The 15853-nt window shown below is 47.5% G+C and overlaps 1 protein-coding gene across 11 annotated transcripts in view; it reads left to right on the top strand.

Moving 5' to 3' along the window:
* The window catches only part of LIMCH1 (LIM and calponin homology domains 1), a 282053-nt gene that overhangs the window by 108865 nt on the left and 157335 nt on the right, over window positions 1-15853 (top strand). For all 11 annotated transcript variants that reach the window (XM_075930515.1, XM_075930516.1, XM_075930519.1 and 8 more), the window contains one exon: window positions 14785-14854. In XM_075930515.1, the coding sequence (XP_075786630.1) occupies window positions 14785-14854 (70 nt within the window). The remainder of the gene's footprint in view (window positions 1-14784; window positions 14855-15853) is intronic.

The raw sequence follows: 15853 nt of genomic DNA, 5'->3' as shown, positions 1-15853 counted from the left end.
GAGTACCCACGGAGTGGGCCCTGCTGGCTACCACCCCTGGAGCCTGTGCCCGAGCCTTGCATGACACATGCATAGTGAAGTGCAGGGATCAGAGCTATTGCCCCAATTAGCCATAACACCAGGGATGGCTCTGCTTCAGACCTACCCTGAACATTTACACTACAATTAAACAGCCCTGCAGCCTGAGCCCCGCTAGCACGGGCCAGCCACAGACCCCTGATTGCATTGTCGACATAGCCTTCTTTTTCAGAGCCAGATGTTCGTTTCAGTTTCAAGATGTTCCCATTTGCTTTGCTGGTTCCTTGTTTCCTGAGCTGGACGGGTACTAGGTGCTTGAAGCCTGTCTCCTGTGGTCTGAGAGAGCGCTCCTCATGTCTGATTGCTTCGCTGCTCTGTTGGGAGGTGATCCTGAAGTTGTATCTCAGTTACACTTGCAATGTTCTGTACTTACGCATACATTCATAACCTGTATACATATCCCATAGTGACTATTAAGGTCAGTATAATACAAATACTCATAGCACACCTTAATATACTATAACAGAAAAATAACAGTCTGCAATCAGTGGAGCTAACAGAGGGGGGATTTTAGGTGGGAGTGAGGATGGTTTAAAACTTCTATTCTCCACTTTTAACTCCCATTGGCCCATGGAGTATGGAACTAGTGATTAAATCCATTTTGTCTTGAACATCTAAAAAGCACCTCATCCGTAGTGGGTGTTGCTGGCAAGAGTGAGTCTCAGGTCCGACATTGGGTTCTCAAAGTACAAAGGATGCTACACAAGTATCTGTCAAACACAAGCAGTTTATTTCCTGACAGCTGTCAGCTGTGCCCCTTAATTTAAAAGAACAACATGATAGGAAAAGCGGCATTTCTTGCATCTCTTCAGCTAGCCGGAAACCCCATTTCAGCTGCGGGTGAAGTGGGAGACTGTCTCAGCTTCCGAAGTGCCAGTACCCAAAGCCCATCGGTGAGGTCCAAATTGCTGTGCTCTGGTGTAGCTTTAAATACTGTGTGTCTACCTTGTTTGTGGCAGTTTGGAAATATCCAGGGATTACTCATTGCTTGTTACAGTATGGCTCAGTTGTATTGCTTGTCCTTTGACTTTGTTTACATTTAGGTAAACAAGATTATGTTCCCGCCCTTATCTACAATTTGTTCTTGCTACAATGGTGTATGTTCCTAGTGGCTTGCTTCTGGCTCATCAGTACAGTAAACTTCCGATAATCTGGCACCTTTAGGACTTCCTGGAGTCAGCCGCTGGTCAGTTTCAGCAGCGGCTGAATCAGGGACAGCTGGGGTGCTGCTGGGTTGGGTCCCGCAGCCCCAAGGGGCAGCGCTACGGGACCAACCCGGCAGCACTCCAGCTACTCTGCCCTAGGCGTCCCCGATTCAGCCGCTGGTCAGTTTTAGCAGCGGCTGAATTGGGGAAGCTGGGGGCAGAACAGCTCCAGTGGTCCGGCTGCCCGGAGCACTTCCGGGTTCCTGATGGTGCCGGACCATCAGATGCTGGACCATCGGAGTTTTACTGTAGTAGGGAAAGAGGGGGAGAATGGGAAAAGGGGGGGGGGGGAATGCAAGCCTCACCACCCCTATACTTCACACGTACAGAGTTCTTCCACAATTGACTCCTACAGTGGGTGTATAATATAAACCATGTATGACAAACAATTCATCATAATACCCAAGAATTCATTAGGAATCGTTATGGAATGTTTCCCCAAATATGCTTTGAAACTTTCATAATTTTTCCAGAGCTGGTGAAGAAATCTCATTATCTTATTGTCCTTACCTAAACATGCTTCGTGGTCACATCCAAGTCTTATTGCTGACCTGCCTCTTGTAATTATGTCTTTTCACCTGTAAATTGGCGTTTGAGGTTTGCTGTCCTGGCTGACACCCAAAATACCCACAAATAAGCCAAATAGTTATTAACAACTTTGGCCACAGTGCCCAGATAACAGAGTAGATCAGGGTGCACAGACTATGGCTTGTAAGGTGCATCTGGCCATGAGCTTGACCTGATGACTGGGGCTTGTCCTGCTCTGTGTTGCTGCCAGAAGCAGCAGCGTGTTCCTGCTCTGGCTTCTACATGTAGGGGCAGCCAGAGGGCTCCATGCAGTGCCCCCTCACAGCTCACTTTGGTTGGGAATCATTGCATATGGGTGCTGTGGTGGTGGTGCCTGCAGATGGAGGATAGTGCACAGAGCTAACTGACTGTGCTTCCCCATAGGAGTTGGCCAGAAGGGGGACATGCTGTTGCTTCTGGGGAGCTGTTTGAGGAAGAAATCAGCTTGGAGTCTGCACCCCTAAGCATGCCCCTGCCCCAGCTATGATTGCCCCTCCTGCCTTCTGAACCCCTTGTTCCCAGCCCAGAGTACCCTCAGCCTCACCCCACCCCAAAGCCTTCCTGCCAGAATCCTCACTCCCCACACTCCTATCCCCTGCTCCATCCCAGAGCCCATTCCTGTCTTCCAAAACCCTCAATCCTATCCCAGATCCCCCCACCCCCACCTCTTCATTTCTGGGCTCACTTCAGATCCGGGAGCCCTCACCCTCTTCCACACCACAACCCCAATTTTGTGAGCATTCATGGCGCTCAATGCAATTTCTATACCCTGATTTGGCCCTCAGTCCAAAAAATTTGCCTGTCACTAGAATAGATGTTTTGTAGGTAGGAATTAATTCGATAAAACAAATTGCAATAATTAAAAATAATAAAGTATTGCCTATTTTTCATGATTTATGACTAGGGATGTAAAATCCTGGTTAATTAGTTAACTGGTTAACCATTAGCTCCCAGGTCCTGCTTGGCGCCCATGCTCCCTGTAGATAAAGGGTGCTGTGGACACCGGCCCAGCCCCTGCCTGTGGCATGCCTGGGCAGGCAGGGAGCTACTCCAACCCCCACTGGTTATCAGTTAACCGAAAACAGTAAGCATCATCCATTTAGGGCAGGGCTACTCAACTTTGGAAGCCCCAGGGGCCACAATGATACCCACAGCATATGACAAGGGTCGCAAATCAAGCGTGGTTGCAAATATATGCAGATAGCTTCTTTGATGCTGACAGGCATGAATACAAAGATTAAGGCAAGACTACACAACTCGCAGGCCCCATTTAAGTCAGATCTGCTGATATTAATAAAATGCAATATTTACCCGATTTCCATCCATATGACAGCATTTTTAATGAGTAATGATAGTTCAGCAATTTAACTACTAAACCACATATCAACAGAAGACCATTATATTGACTACTTTTTTGTTTTGGCTTCACAATTTTAAGAAATAAAAAAAAACGTCAATACAATATTTACCGAAATATCAGTACAATCAATGTGAAGTTAAAGGCACAGAGCAGAGAAGTGGCAGGGCTAGAAAAGGAACTCGGCAATCCTGCTTCCCAGAATCTCTTCCTTGCCCACCCCACCAAGCACCAGCTCCCACAGTCCTCACAGAGCAGAGATGGGAACCCCCCAAATCTAACCAATGGACCCACTGCCCACCTACAGGAAAGAAAAGCAGCCAGAAGTTTTAATGCCCAGTTCCCTGCTCTAACCCAATGCACCCACCTCCCCCCCAGAGCCAGTTACCCCTCAGCCCCGTGCTCTAACCCAGAGCCTCTCCCCTCCTCCAGAGCCAGGCACCCTCAGCCTCCCTGCTCTAACTCAATGCTCTTTCCCTCCTGCAGAGCCTGGGACATAAATCTAGTGGGGCGGAGGGTAATGCCCTGGGTCTCACCAGAGCCATGAGCTTTTCCCTCCAGGCTCTGGGGCAGTCCCCAACACGGTGCCCGCGGACGCCGTGGTGCCCGCGGGGGCATTTGTGTGTGCCCACCAAGTGCTCGGGACTGGCCTGGCCCCAGGCAAGTGGCGCATGCATGGTGCCGGAGCCGGCCCCGGGCCGCATGGTGAGCGCTGGCCCTGGGAGCACCGCAGATTGGCCGCCTGCGCTCTGGGCGTGCAGCGCTTGGAGGGGGGTGCCGGCCCTGGGCGCGCGGCACTTGCGGGGGAACTCTGGCCCCGGGTGCACGGTGCTTGGCGGAGGGGGGGCATGCCGGCCTCGGGCACGTGGCGCTTGGGGGGGGGGCCTCATCCCTGGGCGCGCGGCTATGGGGGGGGCCGCCCCCGGGCACGCAAGTGTCTCCACCCTCTGGCGCCCGGCAGCCTCCAATGGTTGGGGACCACTGCTCTGGGGCATGCGTGCAGAGCGACTGTGAATGGTCCAGGCATGTGGCTCTGAATGTTCCATTGAAGGCATGTGCCACTGCCCCCTCCCTGGTGCCCTTTGCAGGGCACAAAATCCCATTTTTTGCCTTTTAAAAAACCTGTCCAGACGGTGATTTAACATGTGAAAACAAGGACATGTCTGGGAAAAACGGGCGTAAAATAACCCTACCCAAGTCCCATCACAGACCTTTCTCACCCCGGTCTCGCTGCCTGGCTCTGACTCTGCCTTGCCACGTCTCTCACTGCCCAGCTCTGCCACATGCCTCTGGCAGCTCCTGCGCCCATGCAGCCTGGCTTGGGGAGGTTCTGCTCTGCCTCTTTCCCCCCAAGACCCTGCCTCTGTCACTCACTCCTCTCCCTCGCCTTGTCCTCATAAGGTTGCCAGTTCTGCAATACATCTGCTCATAAATTCTAGGGGTAATAAGCACAATTTTCACACTCATGGGATTTTTGGCAGACTTTCATTTATATGTGTCCATTTACTTTCACGCACCCAGAGTGGGAGGTTCACTTCGTTAGCACACTAGTTCTGCGGAGAAGGGGAAGGGAGCTCACCCTTTTACACATACCCAGTTCCAATGCCTCATCAAACTTTAGACTAAGAATCTTTCTGAACTTTCTCTGGTTGGGTGGTCGGGAGTGGACAGGGCAGGAAGAGCTGCAGGCTGTGATTGGCTGGGCAGGCAGACCATGGGACTGGGCTCTATCCCCATGCTCAAGAGGATGGTGAAAATGCTTCTCAGCAGGTTAAATGTAGCAAATGTTTTTCACAGATGGAAAAAAAATGAACATCAGAGCTTGTCAAATGACATGGGGACACACAAGCTGGCAATCCTAATGTAAACAGTTGTAATTTAATCTCTGCATATGTCTGAGGAATTGGCAAGTACACTTGGGACAGGTGGGTTTTGATGGCTGTAGGGTTCCCGTTAATGTTCATCCAACCTTGACTAAAAGGCATTAAACGTGGAACAAATGAGTGGATATCACTACTTTACGGTGTATAGTCAGTCTGGAATTCACTGCTGTAAAGAAGCCAAGGAGACAAATTGTACTGTGATTGAATTTTTAAAAAGAGGGGATAATTTTGTGAAAAGTAATAACACTTGTTTCTGTTCAAGATGATACAACAAAGCAAGTAAGTTTAAAACTAGCGCTTTCAGGATTACGTTGATAGCCAGTGTATGTGTTGGGAAGGGAAGGGATTTGTTGCTTCTGTGTTCTACATTGTACAATTGGTTAACTTGATAACACCATTATGCAGAAGTTAAAACACTGAGCAATATACTTTTCAGCGTAAAGCATATGACACATTTCATAGAACTATTTTACAGGAAGCTGCAGGCTGCTTATATGGAACTAGAAAAAGATGAAGAATCCCTGGTTATAAAGATAATGTCTAGAATGCTTACGGTTGGAATAATCACACTTTAAAACCATAATTAGTTGTTCAGATTTGCACTTTATTCCAAGTATGGTATGGACTGACTGAAGAAGCTGCCTATATTCTGAATACGTGAAATGACAACTTAAAACAAATTTTAGACGAATATAGATTATGGCAGGGCATCTGCCCCATGCTAGCCTTAAAAGAGCTAAAACCAGTCATGGGAGACTGAGTGATAGGCAGCCACAGATGGGGCTGCAGATATTTAGGATTCAGCTGGGGCTGTAGGAATAGGGTTTCCTGGACTATGTCTAGACTGCACGCCTTTTTCGACAGAGGCTTTTTTGAAAGTATCTTTCGAAAAAACCTCTGTCAAAAAGGAGCATCTAAACTGCATTATGCGGATTGAAAAATCAATCCGCTTTTTTGAAAAAGAGCGTCCAAACTGCCGGACACTCTTTTTTGGGGAAAAAGAAAAGGCACCCAGAAGTGCTTCTGGCAGGGCATGGGGGCAGCCTTTGTTTCCCGGTGCTGCTGCATGCCCTTTGCAGAGATGCGTGCTTAAAGGGATCCCCCTGGACAGCTGTTGCTCTGCTCCTGCTTCTGGCTTGCCTACCTCCTACAGGGAAAAGCAAAGTTGCTGCAGTGCTTGCTCTGGTTGCCCTGCATCCTCGGACACCACAGCAGTTTATTTGCAGGGTTTTTTTTCGTGCTTTTCACTGTTTTTGGCCATGGAGCCTGAGCTGCCCCTGGGTAGGTGATGGCCTCATGCTGCCATACTGATGCTTCTGCTACATCTTCATGACTCTGTCATGAATCTCCTGCTACATATGGACCCAGACCGCATCCAGGAGACCCTCCTCTGGGATGCAGGAACTCTGTCCTTGCCCCCAAACTTTTTTGGGGACAGGCAGATTTGGAGGCACGAGATGAGTTTGGACTGGTGGGACCAGCTCGTCATGCAGCTCTGGGACGACGACCATTAGCTCCGCAACTTCCGGATGTGGAAGGCCACATTCCTGGAGCTGTGTGCCTGGCTTGCCCCTATTCTGGAACACCAGTACACCCACCTGCGGCCGGCCATCCCCCTGCAGACGTGGGTCATGATTGCCCTGTGGAGGCTGGCCAGCCCTGATAGCTACCACTTCGTGGGACACCAGTTTGGCATGGGGAAGTCTACTGTCAGGGCCGTTTTGATGGCGGTAAGTCACTCTCGGGGGACAGGCCTTGCTGAGTGTGGGGATTGAGAAAGGGGGACTGCCAGGCAAGGGCAAGAGGGAGTGGGGGATAGAGTGGCACTTGGAGGCCGCTCCTCGGCCACCCCTGCACTGATGTGGGGGAGGGGAGTATTCTGATAAGGGGAGAGGTGGATTGGGATGGGGGAGGGTTTTCCTCCCAAGCACTTGGGTAACCTGTCTAACTCCCTGGTTTCTTTCTATTTTTCTCATGCTGCAGGTGGTGAGGGCAATCAATGTTGAGGTGCTGAAGAGGCTCGTCCATCTCGGGGACCTGGACAACATCCTTGCCGGGTTTGCTGCCCTTGGCTTCCCAAACTGCGGAGGAGGCCTCAATGGGGGACACATCCCAATCTGAACACCGCCCCATTGAGCAGCCCACTTTATAAACTGGAAGGGCTACTATTCTATGGTGCTGCAGGCCCTGGTCGACATTATGGACATTTGTGTTGGGTGGTCGGGACGTGCACATGATGCCCTCATATTCCGCAACTCCTTCCTGTACCGCAGGTTGCAGGCAGGAACATTTTTCTCCCAGTGGGATCTCACGCTCAGGGAAGTGCAGATGCCAGTGTGCGTAGTGGCCAACGCAGCCTACCCCCTGATGCCATGGCTCATGAAGCCCTACATCGGCCACCTGGATGCGAGCAAGGAGCTTTTCAACATGCATCTTGTCCAGGCTCGCATCCAGGTGGAATGCTCCTTCAATTGGCTGAAAGGGAGGTTCCGTTGCCTCCTCATGCCTGGAGATGGGCAAACGCAACATCCCAGAGGTGGTGGCTGCATGTTGCGCCCTCCATAACCTGGTGGAGAGGAGAGGGGAGGCCTTCCTCCCGGGGTAGGGGACAGGTGCTGATGGCGAGGACAGGCCATTTCAGCAGCCCCAGATGGCTGCCATCCGCCAGGCTCACCAGTCTGGTGTCCGAATCCATGAGGCCCTGAGGGAGAGTTTCTCAGAAGGAGCCCACTGACTCTCCCCAGGGCCTCCCGCATCGGTTTTTTTAGTAGAAACCGTAGCAATACAGAAAATGTGCTAACTGTGTATAAACTACCTTTCTCTTGGTATCGTTCAACTGTTTATAAACAAAGTAAATCTGTCACTCAGAAATAAAGAATTTGTTCCATAACTGAAGTGTCCTTTCACTGGGATGGTAGGGGGGCTGAACACCGGGAGGGGGCAGGAGGGCTGAACACTGAGGGGGGGGCTCAAGTAGGCTGTTGCTTCCCTGATCGCAGCGTCCTGCCACCTTCCTGCGTCTTGGCACCGCCATGGCTTTGGGCTTGGGTTGAGCGAGAGCCAATCCTGGCCTGGGGCGGGGGGAGCAGCTGTTGGGCCTGTGAGGGCTCGGGAGCAGGCAGGGTTGGGGGGCTGGAGGGGTTGCAGGAGCAGGGGCCTGGCGTGCAGAAGAAGTGGTACCTGTGGCAGGGGCAGGCAAGGCTAGGACCTCCCGCGTTGTGGCACAGATGGCAGTGCACTGCTGGACCAGCTCATCCAGCAGCCTGTTGCGCCACTCGGCCTCTGCCTCCGTCTTCTGCTGGAGGGTCCTGTTGAGGTCCTGCAGGGCCACTACGTGCTCCTTCAGCAGGTCTGTGTAGACCTGCCAGTGCCTGTGGGTGCCACGGGTCCGGGATGGTGGTGGTGTGGGTGTGGTGCTCCCCTGTTGGGTAGAGAGTCCAGCTGTGGAGGAAAAGAAGAGGAGACAATCAATGTCTGTGTGCACCCCTGCTGTCCCCAAGGGCATGCTGTGGCTGGCAGGGGACTCTCCTTTGGACAGGAGACTCAGGGGTGTTACACGTGACACTGTGTGTGAGTTGGGCAGCGCCCTGAAAGCCTCACAGGGGCCCTACCATGGCAATGGGGCTAGCTGGCTCCCCACACTGCCAATCTGCGTGTGTGTGGTGATCCCTCAAAGCACTGACCTGATGATCCCTCCCCGATGTCCACAGACACCTGGGAGACCTCTGGGGTCTGGAGGACCGGCTCCTGGGAGAGGGTCTCTGCTGCCTCCTCTTTCTCCTCGTCGTCCTCCTCCGGGTGCAGCTCTTCCGCCTCTCCTGCCTGGTCATCCTTCCTCAGGGGTCGGTCCATGATGTGGTAGGGTAACCGGGACTCCACCACACACAGTGGAGTCTGGGCTTCACCACCGCCCATGTTGTGCTCCAACTCCTGGTAGTAAGGGAAGCTCTATGGAGCTGCCCTGGAGCAGGAGTTCTGGTCCCGGGCGTTGGCATATCCCTGCCACAGCTCTTTGACCTTGGCCCTGACTTGGCCCATGGTGTGGGGGTGATGCCCTTTCTTGGCCAGTCCCTGGGCAATGCGATTATATATGTCTGCATTCCTGCGGTGCGACTGCAGGGCTTCTTCTTGGGACCAGAGCTACAGGAGGTTTTTTATTTCTGGGCCAGACCAGGCTGGTGCCCGCCTTTTAGTGCCCTGGGTGGGTTTTCCTCACTGTCCTGTGAATGGCCAGGGGGGCCTTGAGGCTGGGACATGGGTAGCACTGCTGGTGCGGGTGTGCTGGCTGGTTTCCTGACAGCAATGCTTGTCTGGGTGCCTGTGCCTTTAAGAGGCTGCAGACAGGAACCACGGAGGTGCTCAACATGTAAAGGCTGGACTGTTCACCAGGGCTTCTTCCTGGAGATCTGTCGAAAAAGGCGTTCTTTCTTGTAAAACGAGGTTTACCGCTGTCGATAAACCCCCGCGTTCTTTTGATTTATTGTGGTAGTCTAAACTCAGGTATAGTTTTTTTTGAAAAAAGGCTACTTTTTTCGAAAAAACCTTGCAGTCTAGACACAGCCCTGGAGAGGAGAGAGACAGAGACTCTTGCTCCAGTGGTGCAGCAGGAGGGATTTGACTGTCAGGGAAGCTACAGAGACTTCCTGAGACAGAGTGGTGCTAGAGAAAGGCCGGCAAAGCTAGGGACCTCTGGCCAGACAAACTCCCAGGCTTGCTCTCAGGGCCTCAGGATATTAGGGCTGCAGGGAGGAAGCCAGGGCAGGAGAAGTCAGCAGGTCCACCCCTGCCAATGATGAGTGGCCATTTCAGACTGAAGTTTGCCCCTGAGATAGGGGCTAGATAATGACTGGCAGCAGATCATTGAGACAAGGTGGGCAAAGAGGGTGGAGGGGTTCCCTGAATGGGAGGACCCCAGTGTGCAGAGGCACTGTTACAGGGCAGTACCCTGGGGATGGGCTACTTGGTCTGGGAGGACTGCGGGCCCTGATACAAAGTGGTAGTGAACAGTAGGTGAGACCCTGTCCAGAAGGGGACGCTCCAGGGCTGAACTAAGCTGATTTCCCCAGTGACCAGCAGAAGGTGCTGTGCAGTGAATCAAGCCCTGTTATACACCTGTTTGTAGATTTCTGTTTAGGTCCATTCACTTCTGGGAATGGTCTGTATATTTGAAATGAGATATCAGGTGGAATTAATGACACTAAATATAAAGAGGGATGCTCCATTTGAGCCTGTGTAGAATTAACTTTAAAATAGCATGTGTGTGCATGCACACATTGTAGGAATTGGACGGAGGAGAGGCACTCCATGTAGGAGTAAGTATTCAGGAACTGTAGAGAAAAATATGAACAAACTAAGTGGATTAGATTGGAAAATCTCACGATAGTTTCCTCTGTAAATTGCAACTCTCAGCTGGGCTGGTGGCTGAATAAGTTTCAGGTACTTGGTATTTTGGCAGTCAGCCTAATGTTTTAAAGACTCTATTTAAAAACAGACAGTGTGCTTTGGAGGAAAGTTCCCTTTGGCATGCTCCTGAGTAAATGAGAGCTGGTTGTCCTGGAGACACTTGGCTTCCCTAAGGGAAACAATCTAAATAAATGAAGATGATTGCATGATGCGTCACCTTCATTTTTCCATACTTCTGCTGTTATAGGTTATAAACTGTTCAGGTCTGACCCCATTGTTTGTTTTCTACTCCTGGAACCCTTCCCTTCTTCCTCCCATCTCCCCACTAACTTAATCTCCATCTACAATCATGCCAGTGCAAACGATTTTGAAGAGCTTTTAAAAACAGTCTGACGTTTGGGGTATCCATTAAGACCTCCATGACTTGCTTTCTCTTCCTGGTGAGAACCTGCTATATAGGTTATCGTCTATAATTTATGCACCAGAAGGGGATTAAATGAATGAGACTCTTGCAACAGAGCAGCACTTTTCCCCTGAGGCAACATTTAATTTTCTAAACTGTAAAACTAGTAGATTAGATTGAAGGACCTATTAAATTGGAGTCTTCACAGGAAAGAGTCCTTGAGGAAAAAAGTCTTATTTTGACTATTGCAGCCACTGCAACATAAAATATTCGTTTATGGTCTTGTTGCTGTGCAGGTCTGAAAGAGAAATCCGTGTCATGAATATAAATGTACATTTTGGAAAAATATGTACTATTTTTTTTTGCTAAATAAAATCAGAAATTCTTTTAATTGTGTAATTCTGTGTAGATGGAAGAAAAATATGAATTCTAAACTTTTTGTTTAGTAGCTGTACATGTTCTTTTTAAATCATGTCTCGTATGTATGGAAGATAATCCTATTGCAGATTTTCTTCTCTAAAATCAAACGGACGTCCGTTTGTACATGTAAACAACAGAGAGGATTAAACTGAGAGCCTGTTAAGGACATGTGTACACTACACATTTCTGATGATGTAATTTGCATCTTCTTGCATACTTGGGACCTTGCTCTGGCACTGCACATACTCACTGGAATGCTTGTTTCAACGGACAGGGAAGTACAAAAACGCTTAGCTAATTCTACACTGAAATCTCAGTACACACTTTCTCAAACTCACCTAAAACCTCTTTTCCAGCTGCCCCTCCAAACCAGGTCTGTCTTCCCCACGCTGGGGTCTTCTGCACCTTTCCTTCAGGTGCAGCCCAGCCAAAAGACCAAGGCCTCTCCTTTCCTATTGTTTTTGTTAAAGAATTGAGGCTACTTCTTACCAACCACTGCTTAGACTTAAGGACAAAAGAGATTGTTTAACAGTTGCTCATCAAGACTTTGAAGGTAACACCCTCCATGTGTCTCATTCACACATTTGAAACCCACAAAGTATTCCCCACACCATATGTCTAATTTTACACACAAAAATGATACACACATCAAAGTAAGATAAACAGAACGGGCAGATCATGACATGAAGATTGATGGGTTACACAAAATAATTTGCTCAAAGCACCTTTGAGTTATGTATATTCATGTCCACAAATCAATTTCATAAAGTATTGGGGGGGGGGGGGGGCGGCCCATCACACACACATCCCTATTATGGCCCCAGCCTGCCTTGCCAGAGTCACAAAGAGAAATGGCTATTTTGCTGTGTTTATTCAAGCACAGGTGGGTCATGGGCTGGTCAGCAAAGGTTCCTGATGCTTACATCTTTAACAACACAGGACTGTTCAGAAAACTACAAGAGACTGACAGTTCCAACCAGTGATTACCGCTAGTGATGTTGCAATGCCAATAGTGATCCTGTGGGACTCTGCTTAGCCCTCTACTTGCCTGCCTCATGAATCTCTGCACTGGCCATCTTGACAGCCGCAAGGAAAGATTCAAATACCAGAAGAATAAATGCAGAATGACAGTTTAATATATGTTTGGTGGATTGAAGGGGCACTGGTGGTGTTCCCTCACAAGACTTCATCTCAGTAAGAAAAAAATATCCAACAGTTTTAGCTGTTTGCTGCATCCTGCATAATATCTGCATAATATCTGTGCAGCCAAGAGTGGGGAAAGTTGCTGCTGGGGTAGAGCGTGGAGATGAGCAATCGGACACAAGCTATCAGAAAAGCTCAGGGCAGAGCTATGTGGCTCAGGGAAGTTTTGAAAGAGCACTTCAGCAGTGAGCTACAGCAATGAATTGCTGTCTCCTATGCTCAAATTGGGGCAGCAGTTTAGGTGCCTGTGAGGAATTATGCAGTGCTTGGAACGCATCTAAGAATAGAACACTGATAATGCACCTGTTAATTTTCTGTTGTATCCTGTAGATTTATTATTATTACAGTGTTTGTTTGTTACTGACCATATGGATTGTGTCTCAGTGTGCAATAACAAGTAACTGGGGGCTTTCAGTCCTGCCCGGCATTCCACAGCATGTGTTGGGAGCTAACTTTCCAAATAACATGGCGTTACTGAATATAAAAAATATGCATTGAAAAAATTCCATATAGGTTAAGAGCAAGTACATTAAAAACCTTAATTAAGCCCTGTCAAATGGTGAATTCTTGAATGGGAAGTTGGTTAATTTAGAAGGGAGGTGGTCCCTAGACCCTGGTGGTCTGTGGGTTATGCAGTGGCATGTCTCTAGAGCCAGGGCCAGAACATACTGAAATAGTCTTTCAGTGCTTTGCTGTATGGAGGATAAAATGGCATCCTCCACAGTGTGAGCTCTTGTGCTCCATGTGTGTGAAAGGCTATGTTGCCTGGAGCATTCTGGTAGTGCCAGAAATGAAAACTGTCTTAGGATACAATGAAAGATGACAAAGCGGTTCTTGGGGGCAGGGGAAGGAAATATGTGGGAACCACTGATTTAGAGAGCTCAGACTTACTGGAAGTTAAAGTCTACTCCTCTCATCTTACAAACTAAAGGTTTGTAATTAAGGTTATCATTTAGGGTTTTAAAAATATTAACTGACAGCCCTCAACAATGCATTTTTTTCCAGCAAAGGTATGTGAAGATCTTGAAAACAAAGTACTTTTTTTTTTTAATCTGATATTGTCTCTGTGGAGGATTAGTTAAATTCTTGACCTCATCGTATTGGGCTTTTGTCTCTTAACATATTAGAGTTTTATTTTAAGACATTCTTATTTTGGCAATTCTTGGATGTTTAAGAACTTTGGTTATACTCTAGCAATGAGGCATATCACCAATTTTTGGTAGCAAATCTAAAATTTGACTTGAGCATTTCAGGCTTATCATCCTCTTTGGAGAGGGAAAATGGGGGTTATTTTCACTCCCTGTGGAATAAGTGAGGGATATCAACGGACATAATAGTCACAGGGAAAGTAGACTACTTGTGGGTAGGTGAACAGAGAAGAAAAGGAGAGAGTTCCCAGGCTGTCCTATCCCTTAACAGTTAGGCTTTCCCTGTAGCTGAACTGGGAGTTTCACCCACTGGCTTCTCTGAAGAAGTATTTGTTTTGATGAGCGCATTGGAATTGCATGTAAGAAAATGCTGTTAGTTAGTGTTACGGTTTTCATGTAGTCTGTGAGATGACATGGAAAACTTGACTACTGGCTCCAGGCCTGCTGCTTCCTACCCACCTCCTCCTAAGTCCACAGAGCTACAAATGTTAAGTCCTCTTAAAGTTTCATGGAAAAGAGCTGTGAAGTTGTTTTCAGGCATCTCATATAGTTTGGATCGTTGCAATATTATAGACATTGAACATTAGACACCAAAATCATGAAAGTCTTTGTTTTAAAAAACACTTTATTTACTTTATAATTTTTGAGCGGGAAGAGTGCCACTTCAAGTGCGTGAGAGAACTTCAGGGTCTTAATTCATCCTCAAATACACATGCAAAAATGTGGTGTGGTCTTGTAGGCTGTTTGCAGGGACACACCCCCTTGCCTTTCCTTACCCCTGCAATAGAAAAGCTGCTATTTTATCCTCTCCTTTCCACTCCTTTAGGAGCACCCTGACTTTTCCTCTCCTGGTCAGTCTTCCACGGTGCTGTGTCTGGTCCTTCAAATGTGGAGTGTGATGATCTGATATAGATCAAAGCTTATCAAGAGCTTATAGACACTGAGTTGATTTAGAGTTAAAAATTTGGGAAATTTTATGTAATACTTGGTTTAATGATTTTATCGGTTTTCCTTTATTTTCAGGAATACAATTTAATTATATAAATGCTAGGAAAAAGGGGTTTTAATTCATGTGTTTTATTCATTTTTCATATGAAATGTTTCTTTCTCATGACAGGTTACTGAATGCAATAAAGCCTGGATTGGTAAAAAAGATCAATAGACTGTCGACTCCTATTGCAGGGTTGGTGAGTATCTTAAACTGAGATAAATCTTTAAATATTCCACTTGACGTTTCAGTTTTATGAGTGATTCCTTTAATCTTGTAATATATTCTAAGGTAGTATAACTCTTTTATCATGCTAAACCCAGACATTCCAACTGAAACCTGAAGTACCAGTGGAAGAATTGCAATCCTCCTATTTACATGGTGGCAGGAGAACTCAAATCCTACTAGTATTTCTCCTGTCGGCAGGTTGGACATGTGGTGATTCTGAAGTATGTATTTTGATGTTGTGGTGCCAGTTAAAGACATGATGCAACAAGACTGCTTCAACATTCAAGAATTAAAAAAAAAAAACAGATTGTTGTGGGTGCCTCATCTAATATATAATAATGTTATAATATAATTCTGGCTAAAAACACCTATGGGATACTGGGGGAAATGAAGACAGTTGTAAAAAAAATATAACAAATGGAAGAAAGTAGAAGTTGATCAGAAGATAAGAACTGTTGAAAATTGGTAATGGAAGCCAAGGAACACAAGGGGGAATCTATAGCCAACAGAGTTAAGGACAATAAGGAGAAGATTTTAAAAATATAGTAGGAACAAAATAATCCCAGCAATGGTGTTGGTCCATTACTAAATAATAATGCAAAAATCAGAAGTGTTAAATATTTCTGTTCTGTATTGTGGGGAGAAAAAGGATGATATAGGCTCAATATATGGCAGTAACATTCTTTTCATCCCACTAGCATCTCTGGAGGATGTTAAAGAGAAGCTACAAAAGTTAAACATTTAAAAATCAGCAGGTCCCGATAAATTGTATCTTAAGAGTTGCCTGAGAAACTCACTGGACCACTAATGTTGATTTTCAGTAAGTTTTGGAGCACCATGGAAGCTCCAAAAGACTGGAAGGAAGCTAATGTTGTATCCTTTTTTAAAAAAAAGGGGTAATCTAGATAATTATAGGCCTGTCAGCCAAACATTGATCTCGGACATGATAATTGGGTAGCTTATACAGGAC

The sequence above is a fragment of the Pelodiscus sinensis genome, chromosome 5, assembly GCF_049634645.1.
Source record: "Pelodiscus sinensis isolate JC-2024 chromosome 5, ASM4963464v1, whole genome shotgun sequence".
Lineage (NCBI taxonomy): Eukaryota > Metazoa > Chordata > Testudines > Trionychidae > Pelodiscus > Pelodiscus sinensis.
This window is presented reverse-complemented; position numbering and strand designations above follow the sequence as displayed.